The sequence below is a fragment of the Oncorhynchus mykiss genome, chromosome 6 (genome assembly GCF_013265735.2).
Source record: "Oncorhynchus mykiss isolate Arlee chromosome 6, USDA_OmykA_1.1, whole genome shotgun sequence".
Lineage (NCBI taxonomy): Eukaryota > Metazoa > Chordata > Actinopteri > Salmoniformes > Salmonidae > Oncorhynchus > Oncorhynchus mykiss.
Genome location: NC_048570.1, coordinates 26502944 through 26530843, shown reverse-complemented (window position 1 = coordinate 26530843; position 27900 = coordinate 26502944). Strand labels below are relative to the sequence as shown.

The 27900-nt window shown below is 42.1% G+C and overlaps 1 protein-coding gene across 1 annotated transcript; it reads left to right on the top strand.

Moving 5' to 3' along the window:
• Positions 1–11: 11 nt before the first annotated feature.
• On the top strand, positions 12–27900 carry dpysl2a (dihydropyrimidinase like 2a). The gene is made up of 14 exons (XM_021605900.2): positions 12–412; positions 7382–7470; positions 9149–9333; positions 9564–9728; positions 9895–9956; positions 11491–11571; positions 11664–11732; positions 20841–20961; positions 21438–21594; positions 22630–22771; positions 23018–23188; positions 23721–23900; positions 24037–24226; positions 24721–27900. The coding sequence occupies exons 1-14, from the start codon at positions 371–373 to the stop codon at positions 24810–24812; spliced, it is 1746 nt and encodes a 581-aa protein (XP_021461575.1). The 5' UTR covers positions 12–370; the 3' UTR covers positions 24813–27900.

The window sequence follows — 27900 nt, the reverse complement described above, 5'->3', positions numbered from 1 at the left end:
GCCTCCCATCCAGCCTCCAGACTTGGCCTGCAGCAGGTGAGTGGAGAGGCAGGGTGGGGCATTGCGCATGCACGGTGACCGTGGCCCTCATCACCGTTTATCTTATCGCTTGGTGACTGCTGGACAGGCTTGGCGCAGCATTGGAACGTGAGGAAAGCCTGTCAGACCTTTTAAATTCATTCAGCAAGCCTAGTTGGAACGGATTGAGCTATTTCACGAATTTAGTCAGGCGATAGCCGGAGACACAATTTTGTCTGGGCGTCGACTGGTCTCAACGCATCTGAGCATCCATCCCTTTCATTGCTAGCGGTCTAGCTAACATCAGTGAGTTGACAGACATAATCGAGGACGCTGACAACGCGCCGCTAAGATGTCCGGATACCAGGGAAAGAAAAATATACCTCGCATTACAGTGAGTAGTGTTTTAAATGCTCATAATTTAACAATATTGTGTAAAAATCTATACCTATGATATAAACTAGCCGTAGGGATTAGACAGCTAGACTGTGCTAGCTGTAGTTATCACGCTATCTAAGGAGGAGGATGGGAGGGGGGGGCATTCATACCAGTGTAATGTCACCACTTGCTTTGCAATCAACAAAGGCAGGGTAATTGTTCATAATTGGAACTCCAGTTCATGCGCTCATGTCATTGGAATAATCGTCAAGACGCTCATCTTATTGTGTGAATGCTATTTTTTTTGCCATTCCATATCCTACCATGTTAAATGATTTAGCCCAGCCGACAGGATCAGGAACAAGAATGGATGATTGGGACAAATCTTTTATATTTTCCATCCGTATATTCAGATTGATTCTAATATACTTGTAATGCCTTATTGGTAATACTGTAGCTATAGACTATGGGGATACCACAATATAAATTAAAATGTGGGGAAAATCCCAGCAACAATAATACAATGTTTTTTGGGGAAAATGTATTCATTTATTGAATACATATGTATTTGTCACAACAATTCGTCAAGACAGCAAAGGGTTGATTTGCCATGATGACATTTAGGGAGGGGGTCATAACCTTAGTCGTTAAAAGGGCAAAAACCTTTAATGAAAAGTAGGTCATTGGATTAAGTCCATCCTTGCTGTAAACTGTTTTTTAAATTTAACTAGGCAAGTCAGTTAAGAACACATTCTTATTTACAATTAGAGCCTAGAAACAGTGGGTTAACTGCCTTTTACAGGGAAAGAAACACAGATTATTACCTTGTCAGCTCAGGGATTCGATCTAGCAACCTTTCGGTTACTGGCCCAACGCTCTATCCACTAGGCTACCTGCTGTGAAGGCCTAGCTTTTGTCTGTATGCTGCCATACTCTACATGCAGTAATGACATTTAGGCATTTATGTCTTTAATCAAATAACACAAACCACACATTTGCGTGCGTTCCTGTCAAAAATATATGAATTATTGAAATAAAATTATTCTAGAGATCTGTTCCTTTTTTGTTTATGCAAGGGCAGCATGGAAGGGAACTGGGATTGGGGGAGGTATTTTCAGGCAGCTGTCGGCTCTCCCTCACAACTGGAGCAGACTTATCTAAGCACCTGACATCTCAGGCATTGCATACAGACGGCTCAATCAGTGTGTTGTGGCTTTAAAATGGGGACAGAGCAATGTGATGTTTTCCCATCAACTGTACCAGTGGCACCACCTCATTGTGGTGTGGCTGACTCACATCTTCCATGTGAAACACTTTTTTACTGAAGCATCCTAGGGTTTAGGCCTTGGCCCTGTTACTTGCGCACTCCTCTCTCAGCCCACCAAATGCAAAGAGAGAAGTTATGGGATGCTGCTAATGTACATGGCATTGACAGAGTGGCTCTGACTGCATGTGTGAGTATGGATGTGGGTTTGCGGCCCCTGAGTTTAGATTGTTTTGTGGCCCCCACCCCCATCAAAGTTGCCCATCCCTGACCTGGACCAATTGACCAATGTGTGTGGTGTAGCCTAAATATTTCCAAGAGAGTGTTTGGTACAGAATCATTTCCCGTGTCACAAAGATTACTCATCCATCCACAGAGCCCATCCAGCTCAGCATTTAAGTGGGCTCACTGTACACGAGGCAGGAGGATGCCTTCTTATGGGCAGGATACTTTTTATGGGCAGGTGGGATGGTAGCGTCCCACCTGGCCAACATCCTGTGAAATTGCACAGTGCGAAATTCAAATTACAGAAGTGTAAATATTTAACATTCATGAAAATAGAAGTATTATACATCAAAATAAGGCTTAACTTCTTGTTAATCCAGCCGCTTGTGTCAGATTTCAAAAAGGCTTTTACGGCGAAAGCACAACATGCGATTATCTGAGGACAGCGCCCCGCATACAAAAAGCATGAAAAACATTTTTCAACCAGGCAGGTGCGACACGAAAGTCAGAAATAGCGATATAATAAATGCCTTACCTTTGAAGATGTTCTTCTGTTGTAACTGGGACCTTTTGGAGTGCCATCACAAAGGGTCCTTTTGTTCTTTGATAAAGTCCTTTATATCCATAAAAACTCAGTTTAGCTGGCTCGCTTCATTCAATAATCCACCGGTTTCCCTCCTTCAAAATGCATATAAAATGTATCCTAAACGTTACCAATAAATTTATCCAAACAAGTCAAACAATGTTTATAATCAAACCTCAGGTACCCTAATACGTAAATAAACAATACAATTTAAGACAGAGAATAATATGTTCATTACCAGAGATAAATAACAAAGAATGTGTTTTCATCCACTCGCATGGAAACACTACAGCCAAAATGGGAGCCACTTAGAAAAACTACAACTTCTAGTTCATTTTTCCAAAAACCAGCCTAAAACTCTTTCTAAAGACGGTTGACATCTAGTGGAAGCCCTAGGAACTGCAATCTGAGAAGACTTTGCCTCATAATAAACATGAAAGCCATTGGAAACAGTGGTAGGCTGAATTTTTAAAACATTTTTATGGTTTGTCTTCGGGGTTTTGCCTGCCATATCAGTTCTGTTATACTCACAGACATAATTTTAACAGTTTTAGATACTTTAGAGTGTTTTCTATCCAACTCTACCAATGATATGCATATCCTCTGCTTCTGGGCCTGAGTAACAGGCAGTTTACTTTGAGCACGCTTTTCATCCGGATGTGAAAATACTGCCCCCTACCCTTACCTGACTAGTCATAATGCATTAGTGTGGCCTGTTATAAATGCCATTAAGTGCAATAGTTGCATTTAATTTCCCTCTCACTTCATCACTGTGTCAAGCGTTTGCACAGCATGGAGTTCTCAGATTTTCCACAATTATAGCATAGGCTTATTGTTAACATCTTGTCCATGAAATAAATACATTCTATGCTTGCCCTTGAGGTTGTCAGTCTCAGAGATACTGTATGTATAGAAATAAGCCTAGTTCATTTAACCTCCGCTGGTGCTGTTAGGGGGGACAGAGACTCATGAAGTCATTCTGTTTGTGAGGTATTTATAAAGAGATCCAGTGGCAAGACATAAAAACACAGTAAGTCAGTGTTTTGCATAGTTTATTATTGATATTATTGATATTATTGATTATTTTCTGTACTCAATGTTTCCATCTTGTGAATAGCCAGTGGAATCAATCACTATCATGAATGTTTGCATTGATTGCATCCTTGTTTTAGGTGCTGATTCCATCTTATTTCCTAATAGGCCTATAATAAAGATATCACTATGGATTAGAGGTCGATTGATTAATCGGAATGGCCGATTAATTAGGGCCGATTTCAAGTTTTCATAACAATCTGTAATTGGCATTTTTGGACACCCATTGTGGTCGATTACATTGCACTCCACGAGGAGACTGCATGGCAGGCTGACTACCTGATACGCGAGTGCAGCAAGAATCCAAGGTAAGTTGCTAGCTAGCATTAAACTTATCTTATAAAAAACAATCAATCTTAACATAATCACTAGTTAACTACACATGGTTGATGATATTACTAGTTTATCTAGCTTGTCCTGCGTTGCATATAATCGATGCGGTGCCTGTTAATTTCTCATCGAATCACAGCCTATTTCGCAAACGGGTGTTGATTTAACAAGCGCATTCGCGAAACAAGCACTGTCGCTGCACCAATGTGTACCTAACCATAAACATCAATGCCTTTCTTTAAAATCAATACACAAGTATATATTCTTAAACCTGCATATTTAGTTGATATTGCCTGCTAACATGAATTTCTTTTAACTAGGGAAATTCTGTCACTTCTCTTGTGTTCCGTGCAAGCAGTCAGGGTATATGCAACAGTTTGGGCTGCCTGGCTCGTTGTGAACTGTGTGAAGACCATTTATTCCTAACAAAGGAATTCATTTGCCAGAATTGTACATAATTATGACATAACATTGAAGGTTGTGCAATGTAACCGCAATATTTAGACTTAGGGATGCCACCCGTTAGATAAAATAAGGAACGGTTCCGTATTTCACTGAAAGAATTAACGTTTTGTTTTCGAAATGATAGTTTCTGGATTTGACCACATTAATGACCTAAGGCTCGTATTTCTGTGTGTTATAATTAAGTCTATGATTTGATATTTGATGGAGCAGTCTGACTGAGTGGTGGTAGGCAGCATCAGGCTCGTAAACATTCATTCAAACAGTACTTTCGTGCGTTTGCCAGCAGCTCTTCGCTGTGCTTCAAGCATTGAGCTGTTTATGACTTCAAGCCTATCAACTCCCGAGATTAGGCTGGTGTAACCGATGTGAAATGGCTAGCTAGTTAGCGGGGAGCGCACTAATAGCGTTACAATCGGTGACGTCACTAGCTCCGAGACCTTGAAGTAGTTGTTCCCCTTTCTCTGCAAGGGCCGCGGCTTTTGTGGAGTGATGGGTAACAATGCTTCGAGGATGGCTGTTGTCGATGTGTTCCTGGTTCGAGCCCAGGTAGCGGCGAGGAGAGGGAAGGAATCTATACTGTTACACTGGCAATACTATAGTGCCTATAACAACATCCAATAGTCAAAGGTATATGAAATACAAATGGTATAAAGAGAAATGGTCCTATAATTCCTATAATAACTACAACCTAAAACTTCGTACCTGGGAATATTGAAGACTCATGTTAAAAGGAACCACCAGCTTTCATATGTTCTCATGTTCTGAACAAGGAACTTAAACGTTAGCTTTTTTACATGGCACATATTGCAATTTTACTTTATTCTCCAACACTTTGTTTTTGCATTATTTAAACCAAATTGAACATGTTTCATTATTTATTTGAGGCTAAATTGATTGATGTATTATGTTAAAATAAAAGTGTTCATTCAGTATTGTTGTAACTGCCATTATTACAAATATATATATATATATATATATATATATATATTTTTTAATCAGCCGATTAATCGATATTGGCTTTTTTTGGTCTTCCAATAATCGATATTGGTATCGGCGTTGAAAAACCATAATCGGTCGACCTCTACTATGGATGGTGAACAGATAAAAGATAAGACAAGATCACTCATGGTTTATCATAGACATATGAAACAGGATATTGGAACCAATTTGCCTTATTCCCTGCACTCAGGCCTGTTATTTTCCTTTATCTGGTTGAGTGCATAAATGTGGTCTAATCTGAAGTCAACTGACCCATTTGAAGATAATAGACTGTTAGATCATGCTGGAAGAATGCAGTTTTGTGAGGCCTGTACAGTCTTCTGTGCGACCACCACAACTATTAGTGGTAGGCTATAGGTCACTGTCTGATTGTGAAAGTGCTCAGGTCAGTGTGCTAGCTAGGGGATACTAACACTCTACATCTTGTGACTGCTGTATGGTCTGGAGAGAGGATGAGCCTCTATTGGCCTCATTAAGGTAGCTACTCAATCCACACTCCCAGAGGAAGGCCAGATGAGAAGGCCTGATGAGAAGTAGGCCAGCCCGAGCCAACAGTAGAATGCTCTCCTCAGATGGAAATGGGATTATTTGTCCTACTCTTAAGTGGATGCTCCTGGTCTTCCATTAAGCCATGCTCTACTCTACACAGCCCTGCATCTCAGACTGAACTAGGCTACCCCTCAAGATCTGAGCTGTTTGTGATCAGGGTGGAATATGTCATGACTTAACACATAAAGCCTTATTCTATATGAAATATATGGCCAATAGCCTAGTAAAAATGGAGAAGCCAAGTGTTGTCTTAGTAGTGGTTGCTTTAAGGCCTTTCTGTTGGGCATTAGCCTAATCTTTGTACTAATTTTTACATTTCAGTCATTTAGCAAGCGCTCTTATCCAGCGTGACTTACAGTATTGAGTGCATACTTTTTTTTGTACATTTTCTGTACTCACATGATATACCAAACATTAGGAACACCTTCCTAATATTGAGTTGCACTCCATTTGCCCTCAGAACAGCTTCAATTCGTCGGGGCATGAACTCTGCAATTTGTCACATACAACATGCTTGTAATGCTTCCCACAGTTGTGTCAAGTTGGCTGGATGTCCTTTGGGTGGTGGACCATTCTCGATACACACAGGAAACTGTTGAGTGTGAAAACCCAGCAGCGTTGCAGTTCTTGATACAAACCAGTGGCACTTACTACCATACCCTGTTCAAAAGGTACTTAAATCTGTCTTGCCCATTCACCCTATTAACAGCAAACATACACAATCCATGTCTCAATTGTCTCAAAGCCTAAAAATCCTTCTTTAACCTGGCTCTTCACCTTCATCTACACTAATTGAAGTGGATTTAACAAGTGACATCAATAAGGGATCATAGCTTTCACCTGGATTCACCTTGTCAGTCTGTCATGGAAAGAGCAGGTGTTCTTAATGTTTTGTATATTCAGTGTAGAGACATTCTGAGTAGGTGTCGGAATTCCCCTTAACTGCATCGCGGGTTTGACAGAGAAAGAAACAGCTCGTTGCTTAAGAAGATAACTTTGCAGAAGGATCACAAAAATAAAGAAAATTGTGGCCATAAGCCTGTGTGTGTCCTTTTGTTTGAATTTTTCCATTTAGATAAAACACTTAAAAATATATTGTTGAATACAATTGGGTGTTACTTTGTTTCTGATTTACCTCTGCTTATGCATTGTTGGTTGGGGTTTCTTGGCAGACAAGACAATGGCCATGTCTTGGCCAAGCCCTAGTGCTGTTTTATACAGGAATGCATACTACGGACTCTATCCTTGTGTGGAGCTTTTTAGTCCCTTATGGTATGCCTCTGATGTGCTTCTATTCAGTTAGGTTCTGTTGATGCTCTCCTGGATGGATGTGCTGGGGTTGAGTATTGGCTAGCTTACCTTTCATGCCAAATTTGTCCAATATGAAGTATGCTTTTTAAATCTATCATCAATGGGTTGTGGTGCTCACTGCTGTTAACACAATTAAGTCACAAATTAAATTCTGTCTCTTCTCACAGAGTGATCGTCTCCTTATCAAATGTGGAAAGATTGTAAATGATGACCAGTCTTTCCTTGCTGACATCTATATCGAGGATGGAGTCATCAAGTAAGTCTTATTAGTTCGAGCACCATTGTTGGCTATATACACTGCTCAAAAAAATAAAGGGAACACTTAAACAACACAAAGTAACTCCAAGTCAATCACACTTCTGTGAAATCAAACTGTCCACTTAGGAAGCAACACTGATTGACAATACATTTCACATGCTGTTGTGCAAATGGAATAGACAACAGGTGGAAATTATAGACAATTAGCAAGACACCCCCAATAAAGGAGTGGTTCTGCAGGTGGTGACCACAGACCACTTCTCAGTTCCTATGCTTCCTGGCTGATGTTTTGGTCACTTTTGAATGCTGGCGGGGCTTTCACTCTAGTGGTAGCATGAGACGGAGTCTACAACCCACACAAGTGGCTCAGGTAGTGCAGCTCATCCAGGATGGCACATCAATGCGAGCTGTGGCAAGAAGGTTTGCTGTTTCTGTCAGCGTAGTGTCCAGAGCATGGAGGCGCTACCAGGAGACAGGCCAGTACATCAGGAGACGTGGAGGAGGCCGTAGGAGGGCAACAACCCAGCAGCAGGACCGCTACCTCTGCCTTTGTGCAAGGAGGAGTAGGAGGAGCACTGCCAGAGCCCTGCAAAATGACCTCCAGCAGGCCACAAATGTGCATGTGTCTGCTCAAACGGTCAGAAACAGACTCCATGAGGGTGGTATGAGGGCCCGCCGTCCACAGGTGCAGGACGTTTGGCATTTGCCAGAGAACACCAAGATTGGCAAATTCGCCACTGGCGCCCTGTGCTCTTCACAGATGAAAGCAGGTTCACACTGAGCACATGTGACAGACGTGACAGAGTCTGGAGACCCCGTGGAGAACGTTCTGCTGCCTGCAACATCCTCCAGCATGACCGGTTTGGCGGTGGGTCAGTCATGGTGTGGGGTGACATTTCTTTGGGGGCCGCAACAGCCCTCCATGTGCTCGCCAGAGGTAGCCTGACTGCCTTTAGGTACCGAGATGAGATCCTCAGACCCCTTGTGAGACCATATGCTGGTCCTGGGTTCCTCCTAATGCAAGACAATGCTAGACCTCATGTGGCTGGAGTGTGTCAGCAGTTCCTGCAAGAGGAAGGCATTGATGCTATGGACTGGCCCGCCCGTTCCACAGACCTGAATCCAATTGAGCACATCTGGGACATCATGTCTCGCTCCATCTACCAACGCCACGTTGCACCACAGACTGTCCAGGAGTTGGCAGATGCTTTAGTCCAGGTCTGGGAGGAGATCCCTCAGGAGACCATCCGCCACCTCATCAGGAGCATGCCCAGGCGCTGTAGGGAGGTCAAACAGGCACATGGAGGCCACAAGCACTACTGAGCCTCATTTTGACTTGTTTTAAGGACATTACATTAAAGTTGGATCAGCCTGTAGTGTGGTTTTCCACTTTAATTTTGAGTGTCACTCCAAATCCAGACCTCCATGGGTTGATAAATTTGATTTCCATTGATAATTTTTGTGTGATTTTGTTGTCAGCACATTCAACTATGTAAAGAAAAAAGTATTTAATAAGAATATTTCATTCATTCAGATCTAGGATGTGTTATTTTAGTGTTCCCTTTATTTTTTTGACCAGTGTAGATACTGTATATATGGGGATTTTTTAAAATCTTATTTTGTAATGACTTTTATCATTTCTGGTCTCTCCCTCTCAATACATTTCTTCTCCTCAGGCAAATTGGAGAGAACTTGATAGTTCCTGGTGGGGTGAAGATCATTGATGCCCATGGACGCATGGTGATGCCCGGGGGCATAGATGTGCACACACGCTTCCAGATGCCAGACAGGGGCATGTTGTCAGCAGATGACTTCTACCAGGGCACCCGTGCTGCTTTGGCTGGGGGAACCACTATGATAGGTATGTACTAATGAAATGCTTCATCCCCAATGACACTTTACAGACACCCCTAGATTCTGAAATACTGATATCAACCAGCCAAAACATTTGTTACTAATTTACCCTTTGCAGATGTTCATGTTGCCTCATGGTTTTGAACATTATGCCTTCTGTAAAACGTGATAATGTTACTGCTAAGGTGGTTTCAATGACAATGGTCTGTGTGTGTGTGTGTGTCTGTCTGTCTGTAGTTGATCATGTGGTTCCAGAACCTGGTGTGAGCCTGGTGGCAGCGTTCAACCAGTGGAGGGAATGGGCCGACAGCAAGTCCTGCTGTGACTACTCCCTGCATGTGGACATCACTAACTGGCACAAGGGCATGCAGGAGGAGATGGAGAGCCTGGTGAAGGACCACGGTACGCAACTAACACAAACCATTGTCACCCATTCACGAATGTCAGTTGGGGTGAGGGAGCTATGATTTCTACTAAGACTCTCCTTGTGGTTTATTTCCTTCCTGTGACTGTCCTTTCCTCTCCCTTTGTCTATTGCTACTATTGCTCATAAGTTTTCTATCTTTAGGTGTCAACTCTTTCCTGGTCTATTTGGCTTATAAGGATGTTTTCCAACTTTCCGACTCCCAGGTACGATTTGAAGCATTTCAGATTGGTATGATTTACTGGCGACGGATGGAGGAGTCAACATTTGTGGAGGCTTGTGCATGCATTTAAAGTTGTGATTGCATTGCACTTTGCGTAAATGCATTGCATGAAATTATATTCTGTATGATCTTGCTTGGTAACACTTTACTTGACATCCAGCGTCATAACCATGTCATAACCTGTTATAATATGTTCAGAAACACTGTCATGACACATATATTTAGATTTGTCATGATATATATTGTGTTATTTTATGGCTGGTTATGACACCTACATAAGAGTTTAAAAACCCACAAAACAAAAACATTCCATTACACCATAGTCTATGTGTCAACAGTATCTTTATGTTATCTATATTTTTGTTGTTGACCATATTAAATTACCATTGTAATTGTGTACACATTGATGTCAGACATGCAGCTTACCCCAATGCTCTGTTGCTGATGACTGAGATGAATGCAGGAACAGATTTCAGGAGCTGGACAAGACACCCTCTTTTTGACTGATGACTGATATAAGGGCGTGTACGAGATAGGCCTATCTGGCTTGTATGATTATTAAGGTCATAATGCTTTTTGACAGTGTAATAAAGTGTATTTTCTTAGTCCAAGTAAAGTGACACAGTATGGTCATAAAGTTATTTAAAATATGATGAATAAAGCATGACTATAAATCATTTATTACAACAACAACAAAGGATTTAAGAAACAAACTTTAAAACGAAAGGGAACTTCTTGGCAGGGAAAAAAACTAGTTTGAATAAATGTGGGTTTTGACACTCTTATGTAAGTGTCATAACCAGCCATAAAATAATGCAATATATGTCACAACAGGTGTAAATATGGGTTATGACAAGTTATGTCAGCTGTTATGACATTAGTTAATGGTTATGACCATGTTATGGCACTGCGTGTCAAGTAAAGTGTTACCCATTGCTTAGAAACTCTTTGAAGGCTGAAACCTAATTTGAGATTAGTACGTGTAAAAAGTAGTTTATGTCAATGGGGGATTTGCATGGATTTATGCGGAACACTGCTCCAACAATTATGAGATTATTGAAGCCTTCTTCACCTCCTCTGGAATATCTACTGCTATCTGACTGCTAGATAAAGGATTGTCTTACTGTGGGGTGATTGATCTCTCTCACGTTGCACATGTATTTCTGGGAAATCTTTGTTAATGGCACTGTATTGAGTTTTCCCACTCAGCACAGGCCGGTTAGTGGTTAGGACTGCCACTGGGGATGACTCTTGTAACACGTGCTGAAAGATTGCCTGACAGTTTCCTGTGGCCTATTGCAGCTGTCAATTCCTAGTTGATTGAACCATGTGGTCAACCTAAAGAAGTAGAGTATATTAATTAATCTATACATTTAACATTCTCATCCAACATGTCTTGCTCTGACAAAGATCTCCACTAAAGCTTGGACCACCAAAAAACACATTGTAAATGTCCTCGTTGCTAAAACCCCTTGTTCCCTGGCCTGTGTTGAAAGGATGCTTTCCTCTTCCTGTAGATGTACGAGGTGTTCAATGTCATCAGAAACTTGGGAGCAATTGCTCAGGTGCACGCAGAGAACGGGGACATCATTGCCGAGGTAACAGAACTTCTAATAAATCCTATCACCTTGTCCCAGTTTGCTGTCTCCACAGGCCAAGCCACTAAAGCTGTTGTCTGATGTGTTTGCAGGAGCAGCGTAAGATCCTGGAGCTGGGCATCACTGGCCCTGAGGGTCACGTGCTGAGCCGCCCGGAGGAGGTAACTACGACCTCTGGCCAAGTGCTGTGCTTCTATTAGTCTTCTACTTGAACTTGAAGTGTTCCTTTGGTTGTTTTACATGGAAAGCAAGAAAGTGGCTATATGATTTTACAGGAGAATGTTGCTTTTTTACAACCAAATCTACATTTTTAATGTAAATCTCATGTTATAGATGGGTCCAAATGGAAGCCCTGAAGCCCTTGGCAAAATAAAATAAGAACTTAGACTCTATTAATTATCTTGTTTGAACAAGTTAGTAAAAAAAATATATGAATGTTGTTTTGTCTAATTAGACCTAATTTGTTATGCAGTTTGTCAGACCGTGTAATGGTTGCTGCATTATTAATTGACAGTTTTTTGATTGGCATTCAACAGCAGCCCTGCTTTAGCCTGAGCATGTAAGTGGGCGAGTGTTGAGCGAGGAGCAGAGCGTAATTTGAGCAGATTTAAAAAATGGTGTGTACCTTCTCCCGCTTCAATTTCGCTCTGCCCTGCCTAGCATTTTTTGTTTCCTTCATCACTGTTCTTTTAATTAGGTCTATTTGGTTGTAATTATTTAGCCTACCCCACCCAGAGTAGCCTATATCTAGTTTATATTCTACTTTAACATTAGGATATGTAGTTTCTATTTTAAATGACTAAATGTATTCAGGGATGTTTTAGGTAGGCAATCCATAGGTGACTGTAAAACGTATTTTCGTTTTTCTTGGAATAGGAACACCATAATATAAATAAATCAATTTAATTCATCTAAAATATCAGAAATAAACCGTAAATAATTAAGGCCAGTATCAGCTTCTTTTCATAAATAAAAGGGAATAAATCATCTCAAACTGCAGCAGTCAAATGATTTGCGCACAGAAGCAAACGCCAATAAGCTTTACATGCACATTAAGCATGGGAAATGCGCTTTACAAATTAAATATTATTATTATAATAAAGACCGGTGAGAGAATGAAAACAAGTAGGCCCTCAGGTCATGACACAATACTGTCATCTGCAGGAAGATAATGAGATTTCAACATACATTAGGGACCGGCACAGAGTCCAGTAGGACAGTGTCACAAGGCTACATAGTCATATGCCTACACTTCACTGCTGGAGAGAATACACTAGAGAACGAGCGATGTGGATTTTTTTTAGGGCTGATTCCGATACCAATTTTTGCCGGTAAAGTAGGCCGATATTGTATTTCATTAAATTTGAAAATGTTGATAACAAAATCATTCTTTATTGTTTTTAGCTGTCAGGCCGCATCTTGAAACAACTCAGCTGCCAGGACGAAACTCGAAACAACTCAATTGGCCAGTTCAGCTCTCTGTCAAGAAATAGACGGGTTATAACTTGATCCTACTGCTACGATTGGATGAGCGACTGTAACTTAGTTCCCATTCATATCTCCTCATCCCGTGTTGCCAACTTTGCAGCTAGATTTAACGAGTTTTCAGACCCCTCCAGTGACTTTTATTGACAAAAGAGTATAGCGACAAATGTAGCTACTTATTAAGGCTGCCTCAGCGACTTTTGTTTGATTTTTATCGACTTCCCTGTTTGTGCCCGCTTGGCTGAGTGTGTGTGCACCCATCACTTGTGCCCGATCTCCTGCCTCTTCGTTCTGCCCCTCCCCCACCTCTCGGTAATCTCCCCGCTGCAGCAGCAATTGAGGTAATTTAAAAAATATATATATTTCTTTATTTCACCTTTATTTAACCAGGTAGGCCAGTTGAGTACAAGTTCTCATTTAAAACTGCGACCTGGTCAAGATAAAGCAAAGTTGGGTGGGCTATTTACAGATGGGCTATGTACAGGTGCAATGATCTGTAAACTGCTCTGACAGCTGATTAAAGTTAGTGAGGGAGATATGAGTCTCCAGCTTCAGTGACTTTTGCAATTCGTTCCAGTCATTGGCAGCAGAGAACTGGAAGGAAAGGCAGCCAAAGGAGGAATGGCTTTGGGGGTGACCAGTGAAATATACTTGCTGGAGTGTGTGCTACGGGTGGGTGCTGCTATGGTGACCAGTGAGCTGAGATAAGGCAGGGCTTTACCTAGCAAAGACTAGATGACCTGGAGCTAGTGGGTTTGGCGACGAATATGAAGCGAGGGCCAGCTAACGAGAGCATACAGGTTGCAGTGGTGGGTAGTATATGGGGCTTTGCTGACAAAACGGATGGCACTGTGATAGGCTACATCCAATTTGCTGAGTAGAGGGTTGGAGGCTATTTTGTAAATGACATCGCCGAAGTCAAGGATCGGTAGGATGATCAGTTTTATGAGAATATGTTTGGCAGCATGAGTGAAGGATGCTTTGTGGCGAATTAGGAAGCCGATTCTAGATTTCATTTTGGATTGGAGATGATTAATGTGAGTCTGGAAGGAGAGTTTACAGTCTAACCAGACATCTAGGTATTTGTAGTTGTCCACATATTCTAAGTCAGAACCGTCCAGAGTAGTGATGCTGGACGGGCGGGCAGGTGCGGGCAGTGATCGGTTGAAGAGCATGCATTTAGTTTTACTTGAATTTAAGAGCAGTTGGAGGCCACGGAAGGAGTGTTGTATGGCGTTGAAGCTCATCTGGAGTTCAGTTTGGACAGTGTCCAAAGAAGGGCCAGAAGTATACAGAATGGTGTCGTCTGCATATAGGTGGATCAGAGAATCACCAGCAGCAAGAGCGACATCATTGATGTATACAGAGAAAAGAGCCGGCCCGAGAATTGAACTCTGTGGCACCCCCATAGAGACTGCCAGAGGTCCGGACAGCACGCCTCCGATTTGACACACTGAACTCTGTTTGAGAAGTAGTTGGTGAACCAGGCGAGGCAGTCATTTGAGAAACCAAGGCTGTTGAGTCTGCCGATAAGAATGAGGTGATTGACGGAGTCGAAAGCCTTGATAATCCTTAAGATGTTTCTACAACTTGATTGGAGCACACCTGTGGTAAATTCAGTTGATTGGGTGTTTTGAAAAGGCACACTCCTGTCTACATAAGGTCCCACAGTTGACAGTGCATGTCAGAGCAAAAACCAAGCCAGAGCTTCCTAGAGCTGGCCGCCCAGCCAAACTGAGCGATCGGGGGAGAAGGGCCTTGGTCAGGGAGGTGACCAAGAAACCGATAAACACTGACAGAGAGATGGGAGAACCTTCCAGAAGGATAACCATCTCTGCAGCACTCCACCAAGCAGGCCTTTATGGTAGAGTGGCCAGACGGAAGCCACTCCTCAGTAAAAGGCACATGACAGCCCACTTTTGTGAGTTTGCCAAAAGGCACCTAAAGGACTCTCAGACCATGAGAAACAAGATTCTCTGGTCTGATGAAACAAAGATTGAACTCTTTGGCCTGAATGCCAAGCGTCACATCTGGAGGAAACCTGGCACCATCCCTACGGTGAAGCATGGTGGTGGCAACAACATGCAGTGTGGATGTTTTTCAGTGGCAGGGACTGGGAGACTAGTCAGGATCGAGGGAAAGATTAGCGGAGTACTATCCCTACGATGAAGCATGGTGGTGTCAGCATCATGCTGTGGGAATGTTTTTCAGTGGAGGCGACTGGGAGATTTGCCAGGATCGAGGGAAAGATTAACAGAGCAGTCCCTGCCACTGAAAGTACAGAGAGATCCTTGATGAAAACCTGCTCCAGAGCGCTCAAGACGTCAGACTGGGCTGAATGTTCACCTTCCAACAGGACAACGACCCTAAGCACATGGCGCCAATAGATAGGGCCGCCATGCTTCCAGCCCCTAGGCAACTTTTTAGTATTTTGTTTTTTTATGTGTTTCTTACAATCAAACAGACAAAACGTCAGTATAGAGACAAATTGGAGTCGCAATTCAATGGCTCAGACACGAGACGTATGTGGCAGGGTCTACAGACAATCACGGACTACAAAGGGAAAACCAGCCACGTCGTGGACACCAACGTCTTGCTTCTGGACAAGCTAAACACATTTTTTGCCCGCTTTGAGGATAACACAGTGCCACTGCCTGCTACCAAGGACTGTGGGCTCTCCTTCTCCGTGGCCGACGTGAGTAAGACATTTAAGCGTATTAACACTCGCAAGGCTGCCGGCCCAGACGGCGTCCCTAGCCGCGTCTTCAGAGCATGCGCAGACCAGCTGGCTGGAGTGTTTACGGACATATTCAATCTCTCCCTATCCCAGTCTGCTATCCCCACATGTTTCAAGATGGCCACCATTGTTCCTGTACCCAAGAAAGCAAAGGTAACTGAACTAAATAACTATCACCCCGTAGCACTCACCTCTGTCATCATGAAGTGCTTTGAGAGACTAGTCAAGGATCATATCACCTTTACCTTACCTGGCACATTAGACCCCCTTCAATTTGCTTACTGCCCCAATAGATCCACAGACGATGCAATCGCCATCGCACTTCACACTGCCCTATCCCATCTGGATAAGAGGAATACCTATGTAAGAATGCTGTTCATTGACTATAGCTCAGCATTCAACACCATAGTACCCTCCAAGCTCATCATTAAGCTTTGGGCCCTGGGTCTGAACCCCGCCCTGTGCAACTGGGTCCTGGACTTCCTGACGGGCCGCCACTAGGTGGTGAAGGTAGGAAACAACACCTCCACTTCGCTGATCTTCAACACTGGGGCCCCACAAGGGTGCGTGCTCAGCCCCCTCCTGTACTCCCTGCTTATCCATGACTGCGTGGCCACGCACACCTCCAACTCAATCACCAAGTTTTCAGACGACACAACAGTAGTAGGCCTGATTACCAACAATCACGAGACAGCCTACAGGGAGGTGAGGGCCATGATCGGCTCCTTTGTTTTGTTGACGTTTGAATAAGAGGTTATTTTCCTGGCACCACACTATCCTATTCTACTGTATCTTAGTCTATGCCGCTCTGACATTGCTCATCCAAATATGTATATATTCTTAATTCCATTCCTTTACTTCGATTTGTGTGTATTGTTGTAAAATGGTTAGATGGTTGCTTGTCAGATATAACTGCACTGTTGGAGCTAGAAACACAAGGATTTCGCTACACCCGCAATAACATCTGCTAAACACGTGTATGTGACCAATACATTTGATTTTGATTTGATGACAATGCAGGAGTGGCTTCGGGACAAGTCTCTGAATGTCCTTGAGTGGCCCAGCCAGAGCCCGTACTTGACCCCGATCGAACATCTCTGGAGAGCCATGAAAATAGCTGTGCAGCGACGCTCCCCATCCAACCTGACAGAGCTTGAAAGGATCTGCAGAGAAGAATAGGAGAAACTCCCTAAATACAGGTGTGCCAAGCTTGTAGCGTCATACCCAAGAAGACTTGAGGCTGTAATCGCTGCCAAAGGTGCTTCAACAAAGTACTGTGTAAAGGGTCTGAATACTTATGTAATTGCAATATTTCATTTTTTTCAAATTAATCAATTTTAGAATAAGGCTGTAACGTAACAAAATGTGGATAAATTCGTGGGGCTGAATACCTTCCGAATGCACTGTATTTTGTAAATATTTTCTCTAAATTGTTAACTAAAGTTTATTGCACCATACTGGCCATTTACTTGTTTTCTTTCTCCAATCAAAAGAATAATAATAATGCATAATAGACACTGTAAGACATTTTTTAAAATGTTTTGAAATAGTATCCATGTATTTTTTAATTGGAGGCTTCTCATATACAGTGCCTTGCGAAAGTAATCGGCCCCCTTGAACTTTGCGACCTTTTGCCACATTTCAGGCTTCAAACATAAAGATATAAAACTGTATTTTTTTGTGAAGAATCAACAACAAGTGGGACACAATCATGAAGTGGAACGACATTTATTGGATATTTCAAACTTTTTTAACAAATCAAAAACTGAAAAATTGGGCGTGCAAAATTATTCAGCCCCCTTAAGTTAATACTTTGTAGCGCCACCTTTTGCTGCGATTACAGCTGTAAGTCGCTTGGGGTATGTCTCTATCAGTTTTGCACATCGAGAGACTGAAATTTTTTCCTATTCCTCCTTGCAAAACAGCTCGAGCTCAGTGAGGTTGGATGGAGAGCATTTGTGAACAGCAGTTTTCAGTTCTTTCCACAGATTCTCGATTGGATTCAGGTCTGGACTTTGACTTGGCCATTCTAACACCTGGATATGTTTATTTTTGAACCATTCCATTGTAGATTTTGCTTTATGTTTTGGATCATTGTCTTGTTGGAAGACAAATCTCCGTCCCAGTCTCAGGTCTTTTGCAGACTCCATCAGGTTTTCTTCCAGAATGGTCCTGTATTTGGCTCCATCCATCTTCCCATCAATTTTAACCATCTTCCCTGTCCCTGCTGAAGAAAAGCAGGCCCAAACCATGATGCTGCCACCACCATGTTTGACAGTGGGGATGGTGTGTTCAGGGTGATGAGCTGTGTTGCTTTTACGCCATTACGCTCTTGCATTGTTGCCAAAAAGTTCAATTTTGGTTTCATCTGACCAGAGCACCTTCTTCCACATGTTTGGTGTGTCTCCCAGGTGGCTTGTGGCAAACTTTAAATGACACTTTTTATGGATATCTTTAAGAAATGGCTTTCTTCTTGCCACTCTTCCATAAAGGCCAGATTTGTGCAATATACGACTGATTGTTGTCCTATGGACAGAGTCTCCCACCTCAGCTGTAGATCTCTGCAGTTCATCCAGAGTGATCATGGGCCTCTTGGCTGCATCTCTGATCAGTCTTCTCCTTGTATGAGCTGAAAGTTTAGAGGGACGGCCAGGTCTTGGTAGATTTGCAGTGGTCTGATACTCCTTCCATTTCAATATTATCGCTTGCACAGTGCTCCTTGGGATGTTTTAAGCTTGGGAAATCTTTTTGTATCCAAATCCGGCTTTAAACTTCTTCACAACAGTATCTCGGACCTGCCTGGTGTGTTCCTTGTTCTTCATGATGCTCTCTGCGCTTTTAACGGACCTCTGAGACTATCACAGTGCAGGTGCATTTATACGGAGACTTGATTACACACAGGTGGATTGTATTTATCATCATTAGTCATTTAGGTCAACATTGGATCATTCAGAGATCCTCACTGAACTTCTGAAGAGAGTTTGCTGCACTGAAAGTAAAGGGGCTGAATAATTTTGCACGCTCAATTTTTCAGTTTTTGATTTGTTAAAAAAGTTTGAAATATCCAATAAATGTCGTTCCACTTCATGATTGTGTCCCACTTGTTGTTGATTCTTCACAAAAAAATACAGTTTTATATCTTTATGTTTGAAGCCTGAAATGTGGCAAAAGGTCGCAAAGTTCAAGGGGGCCGAATACTTTCGCAAGGCACTGTATATTCCATTCTCCTTTTTCTTCTTTATATTATGTATATATTCCCAGTAATATTCCTTTATGTAATTAAGCTTTTACATGTGTATTTTTATTTTATAATAATAATAGTAATAATGATATTTAATTCGTAGAGCGAATATCCAATGCTCAATGCTCATATGAAGCTTATTGGTGCTTGCTTCTGTGTGCAAATCATTTGACCGCTGCAGTTTTCTATTGTTTATTCTCATTTAAAAAAGAAGCTGATACTGGCCATTAGTTATTTTTTTCAGATATTTTTGCTTTATTAAATTGATTTATATTATGGGGTGTCTATTCCAAGAAAAACCTAAATACATTTTACAGTAGCTTATGTATTGTCCACCTAAAACAGCCTTAATATATTTGAAGTCCTTCAAAATAGAAACTACAGAAAGTAGAATATTAAATAGATTTACTGTGGGTGGGGTAGACTAAATAATTACAACTGAGTAGTCCTAATTAAAAGAATAGTGATAAAGAAACAAAAAATGCTAGACAGAGCAGGCCCAGAGTTTGTTGCTGAGCAGTACCAGAGCGAAATTGCAGAGTGAGAGAAGGCTACAGCGACACTGGAGCAGGAGAGAAGGCCAACATCATTTTTTTTTTTTTATCTGTTCGAATTACGCTCTGCTCCTTGCTCCACATTTGTCCACTTACATGCTCTGGCATTCAAAAGCAGCCCTGCTTTAGGCTATCAAAGAACTGTCAATTAATAATCATTTCAATCGATCAAATCAGTGAATGAATGGCTGCAGCAACCATTACACAGTCTGACAAGCTGCATAACAAATGAGGCCTAATTAGACAAGATAACAATTAAGTCGTTCAAACGAGATAATAAGTCATTAAAACAACTTAGTACCTCTTTGTATCTTGTTCAAACAACTTTTTTTTTTTTTACTAAATTGTTCAAACTAGATGATTCCAAGAGTCTTCTTTTTCTTTTTTTGCCTTGGGCTTCAGGGCTTCCGGAGGTCCAGACACTTTTTTTTGCGCGATATAACGAAAACATTTTTTTGAAATGTACCACAACCAGCAATTCACTTTCTATTCCTCGTTGCGCAGTACAGGTGCTCCGAATTAAACATGAACAAATGCTCCAAAAACACCAAAATAAGTCATTTTAGAAACGCAAACGCTCTCAGTATAGTAATGCAGGTCTTTAGATGTTGTACACATAAAATTGTAATTCCGAACTTTATCCGCAACATTATATTCCATTTTATTGCGACTCGAGCTATACCTCTCCGTTCATTCTAGCAGCAGGTTACACAGTGAATGGAAATGCTGGATGGGGAAAAGCTTGAGTCGCAATGAAATGGAATATACCATTGCGGATAAAGTTCAGAATTACATGATTTAATGTGTACAACATCTAAAGACCTGCATGACTATACTGGGAGCGTTTGCGTTTTCTAAAATGACTTATTTTTGTGTTTTTGGAGCCTTTGTTCATGCTTTTTCAGGGGGCCCCTGTACTCCACAACAAGGAAGAGAAAGTGAATCGCTGGTTTCAGTATATAAAAAATATAAAAAGTTAAATTGCAAAAATAAGTGTCTGGAGTTTTCTATGACATGCTATTTAGAGATTTGGTTGTTAAAAAGCAAACTTTAACAGAACTCACTACAGAAGTAACTGAACAGCGAATGTGAGAGTCAAGTCTCTTGAGTTCTATTCCTATGCTTGCTTCCTCCAGAATGCCTACTCAGCATTTTGGTAAATGCTGCAGCAGTGAAGAAGTCCGTAACTCAACATGAAGGTCAATGAGTCTGGCCTGAACTCCCTTTCTCTGTGTCTGTCTCTGTTGTGTAGGTGGAGGCAGAAGCAGTCAACCGGTCAGTCACTGTGGCCAATCAGACCAACTGCCCCCTCTACATCACCAAGGTGATGAGCAAGAGTGCTGCTGATGTCATCGCCCTGGCCAGGAAAAAGGGTAATAGTAAAGAGAAAGAAGTGTGGTGATGGACTACTGTAACATGTTTTCTATTGATTGCTCTCTGTGGTTTGTGTATCGTAACTACTGTTTAATAATAGTAATGTGTGTGCTTACATTTGTCCTATTTCACACGTGCGAATTGGAAATTCTTTTTTTGCATACCCCATTGCCCCTGAGAAACCCCTGGAGAGTGTGATCAGAGCCAAGGATCAGCCATTATTGACGGCGATCCTGAAGCAATAAGGGTTAAGAGGGAACATTGACAGATTTTTCACCTAATCGGCTCAGAGATTTTAACCAGCAACCTTTCGGTTACTGGCTCAGCAGTCCTAACTGCTAGGCTACCCGTCCGTTTTAAGGTACACTAAATGTCAAATCGCATATAAATGATTCCCCTTGTAAATCAGTACTGCTTTGGAGACTGGGCACAAGCCCTCTGTCCTGGTGTTTTGCTGTGTTCTGTGCTACTCTAGGTGCTGTGGTGTATGGAGAGCCTATCTCTGCCAGCCTGGGCACGGACGGAACCCACTACTGGAGTAAGAACTGGGCCAAGGCAGCTGCCTTCGTCACCTCCCCACCCCTCAGCCCTGACCCCACCACCCCTGATTATCTCAACTCACTGCTCTCCTGGTAGGTGCTCCATTTACACTATGTACCTCTACTTAACACAGATATATGCAGTAATCATGTGTTACTTACACACATCCTCCACCAGAAGGTGATATGTCATTCTAGCCTCCTGGGGCTTCATTTATTAAAGGTTAAAAAAACGTCCAGTTTTCCCACAAAGGTTGTTATTTATCGATTTTGAAAAGTGTGTGTATCTCCACGCAAATACCTTGATGTTTCTACTTTTTAAGACTTGAACATGAATTCCCCCCGTGCCCATTCTCTCGGGCAGTCTTTGCCACTCTTCACACTTTACTATTCAGTTGATTTAAATAGTAAAGAAAAACAATCCAAATGACTATGCTAAAGTCCCTAAGAGGAGATCGCATAGCATCTAATATGTTTATTTTAATTTTATTATATAGGCCTAAATCATAATCAAATTGCAGGACATGTCTCTCCTTTTCTGACATAACTGGTTTGAATTATTCCCATTACACAAGAAATAGTAGGCTACCATTTATCAATTGCTCATTCAATAGCCAAGCATGCTCAAAAGTAAATAGGCCGTTAACCTCGACAGTAAGTGACAGTACGGGTAGGCTACAGTATTTTTGTGAGATAGGATTAGGAGCACGACATCGTAGCCAAGCCTATTTTTAATTTCAGATGCTATACCAGGGGTGTCAAACATAAGGCCTGCGAGGGGGTCCAATCCGGCCCGCCGGTGGTTTTAGTACAAACAATAACAACAACGTTTTATACATTTTTGGCGTGGAGAACGAACTCTGTATACTTTAAGATGACTAATCCAATGAAAACTGTGTAGAAAATGATAATGGACCAACATTCATACAGTTTCTTGACTGTTCCCAGCTCACTAATAATCACAGAAATTAAAACTAGACAGTCAGGGAGAATTTTTTAAAGAAATGTACGCACAGTTGATAAGAGGCCCATGGAAAGTCATATTACTCAAGACAAAACATGCAAACGTAAGACCTTTGAGTGGAGTGTCTCATTCTCGCTCTCCCTCCATCCTTTGTTCCTCTCCAGTGGTGACCTGCAGGTGACTGGTAGTGCTCATTGCACATTCCACACCTCTCAGCGTGCTGTGGGCAAAGACAACTTCACCCTCATCCCAGAAGGCACCAACGGCACTGAGGAGAGACTCTCCCTCATCTGGGACAAGTGTGTGGTGAGGCACATTCTACTGACCTTTTTCTGCTGGTTTTCCTACAATCAAACATACCACAATCAAACATGCTTCTTTCAAATTGATCCTGTCTATGTAAATAGATATAGATTTTGTAGAATTAACTTACTTTCCCAGTTTGTGCCGCAGTCATTCATGTCATCAAGGGGTTCTCAGTTGTTCAAGTGAACGTTTGCAGCTGTCTTGTTAGTCAGGAAGTGACAATGCCTTTTCTTCTGATTCCCTTAGGTGACTGGAAAAATGGACGAGAACCAGTTTGTGGCTGTGACCAGCACCAACGCAGCTAAGATCTTCAACCTGTACCCCCGAAAGGGCCGCATTGCAGTGGGCTCTGACGCCGACCTGGTCCTCTGGGACCCAGACGTCAGCAAGATCATCTCTGCCAAGAGTCACAACCTGGTGAGAGCCTGGCCAACCCACACTGTACTAACCATATCATAACCATGGTGTTTATACATGGTTTTAGTCCCACCTACTGTATGTAGGACTCAGTTTGGATCAAACAATTCTTCCACATTTTCATATGAAACATTGAAGCCTTTTTCCTACGAAGCGTTGAAACAAACCATTAAGTAAAATCTACTGACCTGAAATGACTTGTTAAAGAACAGCTCATGCAGACAGGGCCTGAGTTATCCCTCAATGAGTCACCGCTTTCTTTCATTTAGAGGAGCTAGCTGGTTACATCAGCACTAGTTTCTCCTGATGATGTCAGCTGAATGCCACAGTTACCATGCTGGCACGATTCATTGAATATATAAGGGCCTAGACTAAAGTTCATATGGAAAAAGGCCTCAAATCTTTGAAATGTTTTTTGGGGTTTGCAATGTGCATGTGAAAGTAGAGTAAGTGCTGTCTTTCTCTGTGATTTGCCCTCTTGTACTTTGTCAGTCTATTTGAAACTCTTCTCATCAGAGCTCTTCTTTTGCAGGCTGTGGAGTATAATATCTTCGAAGGCACCGAGGTGCGTGGAGCTCCCCTGGTGGTGGTCAGCCAGGGCAAAATAGTGTTGGAAGAGGGCAACCTCCATACCACTGAGGGCTGTGGGCGCTATGTGAGCCGTAAGCCCTTCCCTGACCATGTCTACAGGAGGATAAAGGCTCGCAGCAGGGTGAGTCTATAGTGCAGTGAAACGGACATTGAATAGAATAAAGATTGTTGATTGTTAATTACCATTCTCACTGACAGTGATGAACTTGAACAGCCGAACTGATGCTGTTATCTCGTCTGTCTTTCTGTCCTCCCAGCTGACGGAGCTGAGTGGGGTCCCCAGGGGTCTCTATGACGGGCCAGTGTGTGAGAATGTGACACCTAAGGTCATGACCCCGGTCACCTCGGTGAAGACCTCTCCAACCAAGCTGCAGCAGCAGCAGCAACAGCAGCAGCAGGCTCCCCAGCCCGTCCGTAACCTGCACCAGTCTGGCTTCAGCTTGTCTGGTCAGTACAGCTCAACGTGGAATACCAGTAGGAATAGCATAATACTAAGATGTGTAAGCACACAAGTATTATCATTTGGGCTGAAATTGTACCATATTGGGTTTGGCAGATGCCTGGAGAACACTACCTGCCCCAATGCATATTGCCAACTTCAAAGTTTGGTGGAGGAGGAATAATGGTCTGGGGCTGGTTCATGGTTCAGGCAAGGCCCCTTAGTTCCAGTGAAGGGAAATCTTAATGCTACAGCATGCAATGACATTCTAGACTATTCTGTGCTTCAACTTTGTGGCAGCATGACAACGCCCCCATGCACAAAGCAAGATCCATATAGAAATGGTTTGTCGAGATCAGTGTGGAAGAACTTGACTTGCCTACACAGAGCCCTGACCTCAAACCCATTTGGGATGAATTGGAACGCAAAGTGCGAGCCAGGCCTAATCGCTTTTGGTCATGTAGTGTAACTGACTTTCTTTTCTCTTATCTCTCATGCCCAGGTGCACAAGTTGATGATAACATTCCCCGCCGCAACACCCAGCGCATTGCGGCGCCCCCTGGTGGTAGGTCCAACATCACCAGCCTGGGTTAAGCTCTACTGTCAGCTGAGCTAGGGAGGAGAGAAGCGGAGCAGTAGGATCCACCTCAGCTCCTAGACCAACCATCACAACCAACAAAGCTTCATCTATTGTGGTCCCGTCTCCCTGACTTAACTGCAAGCTGGTGGTCAAAAACACTCCATCCATCTTCATCCATACTTAACCGCTCTGCCACCTCATTCAAAGAAAAAAAAGAAATAGCACTCAATGTTTTGTTTTGTATTACCTACGCAATATGCAATCTTTTCATTTTTTTAAAGGAAGAGTCAAGTGAATTTAGAGAGTTCTTGATGTTTTTCTGTATATACACTGAGTGTACAAAACATTAGGAACACCTTCCTAATATTGAGTTGCACCCCCTTTTGCCCTCAGAACAACCTCTATTTGTTGGGACATGGACTCTACAAGGTGTCAAAAGCGTTCCACAGGGATGCTGGCCCATGTTGACTCCAATGCTTCCCACAGTTGTGTCAAGTTGGATTGATGTCCATTGGGTGGTGGACCATTCTTGATACACACAGGAAACTGTTGAGCATGAAAAAGTACACCTGGCACTTACTACCATACCCAGTTCAAAGGCACTTTTGTATTGCCCATTCACTCCATTAACAGCAAACATACACAATCCATGTCTCAATTGTCTCAAGACTTAGAAATCCTTCTTTAACCTGGCTCCTCACCTTCATCTACACTAATTGAAGTGGATTTAACAAGTCACATCAATAAGGGATCATAGCTTTCACCTTGCCAGTCTGTCATGGAAAGAGCAGGTGTTCCTAATGTATTGTTAACTCATATATATACACACACACAATTTAAGTTTAGTCTTTGATTACATTTGGGCTTTTAATTGTACAAGAGGAGCTGTGGATTGTGTTCTTGTGGCATTTGATGTATCTACACTCTTAGAAAAAAGGTTTTCAAAAGGGTTCTGTGGTTGTCCTCATTGGAGAACCCTTTTTGGTTCCATTTAGAACCATCTTTCTAGAACCGAAAGGGTTCTACTTGGAGCCAAAAAGAGGTATCCTATAGGAACAGCCAAATAACACTTTTAGGTCCTTTTTTTAAATATCGTACTGTATAAGGGCATTCTTGGTTTGACACCAGACAAGAAGAATCACTTCTGATTCCAAGAAGTGAGCCATTGCATTAGATCACTGTCAAAGACACATGGCGTATTTAACTATAGTACATTGGTTATTGTTTTTCTTCCATCATATAAGTACATGGAAGGTTTCACAAATGTTTTTACATTTTCGAGGCTGTAAAATAGTGTTGTTGAAGGAACTCGGATTACGTTTTTACCTCACTAAGTCAGTTTGCAGTATTTGTATGATTTTAAAACAGCTGTGAGTTCTAGTTATTGTCCTTCCATAGCCTGTCTTTCTGGTCAGTATTACAACAGAACTTTCAGCTGAACAAATTCAATTATATCTTCCTTTGTCTCATTGCTGCACTTTTTGTATTGTTGTGATGTTTTTGTTGTTAATATTATACATTTTTGATCGTGTCTAGAGCTAAAACATTACTGTAATCTGAAATATTGACTCTTAGATCTTAGCTTGTCTGCTGATGGAATGTGCAGAAGTCAAGGGAGATGGATAAACCATTCATCTCCTCACTCCCCTCAGTCTGAACACCTTTGACACAAAGCATGCACAATACATGGCAGCAGGGAGAACCTTCACCCCCCCCCCCCCAAAAAAAACTGCTTCTTTTTCCTCCATTTTCTTCTCTCTTTTCACGAGCTGTCTGAAGTTAAAGGTCGCCGAGACACCAGGCTTCCTATAATCACACTGCTGTTTATTTTCTTATGACACTGACAGCCATGCTCGATAGAAGGTTGCCCCTAACAACCTCTCTGCACCAGGTGCTATTTGATCAATGCTGTGTATGTGCAGATGGTGGTGCCTACTTTTTCCACTCAACCACAGCAATTCAAGCTTTGTGAAACTACTTTACGGGGGAGCGGAGTCAGCTATTACATGACACGGGTCTTCGTTTTCTATCTGCTAAAGTGCAAAAAGTGAATCTGTGGAAATGCAATGTTGATTTGTATTTGATATGTTTGTTTTTGTTGTTTTTTCAGAATGTTTGTTCAATATCACTTGCCTGCCTATTCTATAAAGTATTGATTGATAGTATGCTTTAAGAACCATGTATTTATGAAAAACACCTGTTAAGCACTGTCAGTGACCAAGCTAGTAAAAATACCTGTTAAGCACTGTCAGTGACCAAGCTAGTACAAATACCTGTTAAGCACTGTCAGTGACCAAGCTAGTACAAATACCTGTTAAGCACTGTCAGTGACCAAGCTAGTACAAATACCTGTTAAGCACTGTCAGTGACCAAGCTAGTACAAATACCTGTTAAGCACTGTCAGTGACCAAGCTAGTAAAAATACCTGTTAAGCACTGTCAGTGACCAAGCTAGTACAAATACCTGTTAAGCACTGTCAGTGACCAAGCTAGTAAAAATACCTGTTAAGCACTGTCAGTGACCAAGCTAGTACAAATACCTGTTAAGCACTGTCAGTGACCAAGCTAGTAAAAATACCTGTTAAGCACTGTCAGTGACCAAGCTAGTACAAATACCTGTTAAGCACTGTCAGTGACCAAGCTAGTAAAAATACCTGTTAAGCACTGTCAGTGACCAAGCTAGTACAAATACCTGTTAAGCACTGTCAGTGACCAAGCTAGTAAAAATACCTGTTAAGCACTGTCAGTGACCAAGCTAGTAAAAATACCTGTTAAGCACTGTCAGTGACCAAGCTAGTAAAAATACCTGTTAAGCACTGTCAGTGACCAAGCTAGTACAAATACCTGTTAACCTCTGTCAGTGACCAAGCTAGTAAAAATACCTGTTAAGCACTGTCAGTGACCAAGCTAGTAAAAATACCTGTTAAGCACTGTCAGTGACCAAGCTAGTAAAAATACCTGTTAAGCACTGTCAGTGACCAAGCTAGTAAAAATACCTGTTAACCTCTGTCAGTGACCAAGCTAGTACAAATACCTGTTAAGCACTGTCAGTGACCAAGCTAGTACAAATACCTGTTAACCTCTGTCAGTGACCAAGCTAGTA

Excerpts from the sequence above, each read along its gene's own strand:
- dpysl2a (XM_021605900.2), top strand. The coding sequence starts at position 371 with ATGTCCGGATACCAGGGAAAGAAAAATATACCTCGCATTACA. Across the intron at positions 21,595-22,629 it reads CTCAACTCACTGCTCTCCTG|TGGTGACCTGCAGGTGACTG; the intron begins GTAGGTGCTCCA and ends GTTCCTCTCCAG. Across the intron at positions 24,227-24,720 it reads GTCTGGCTTCAGCTTGTCTG|GTGCACAAGTTGATGATAAC; the intron begins GTCAGTACAGCT and ends TCTCATGCCCAG.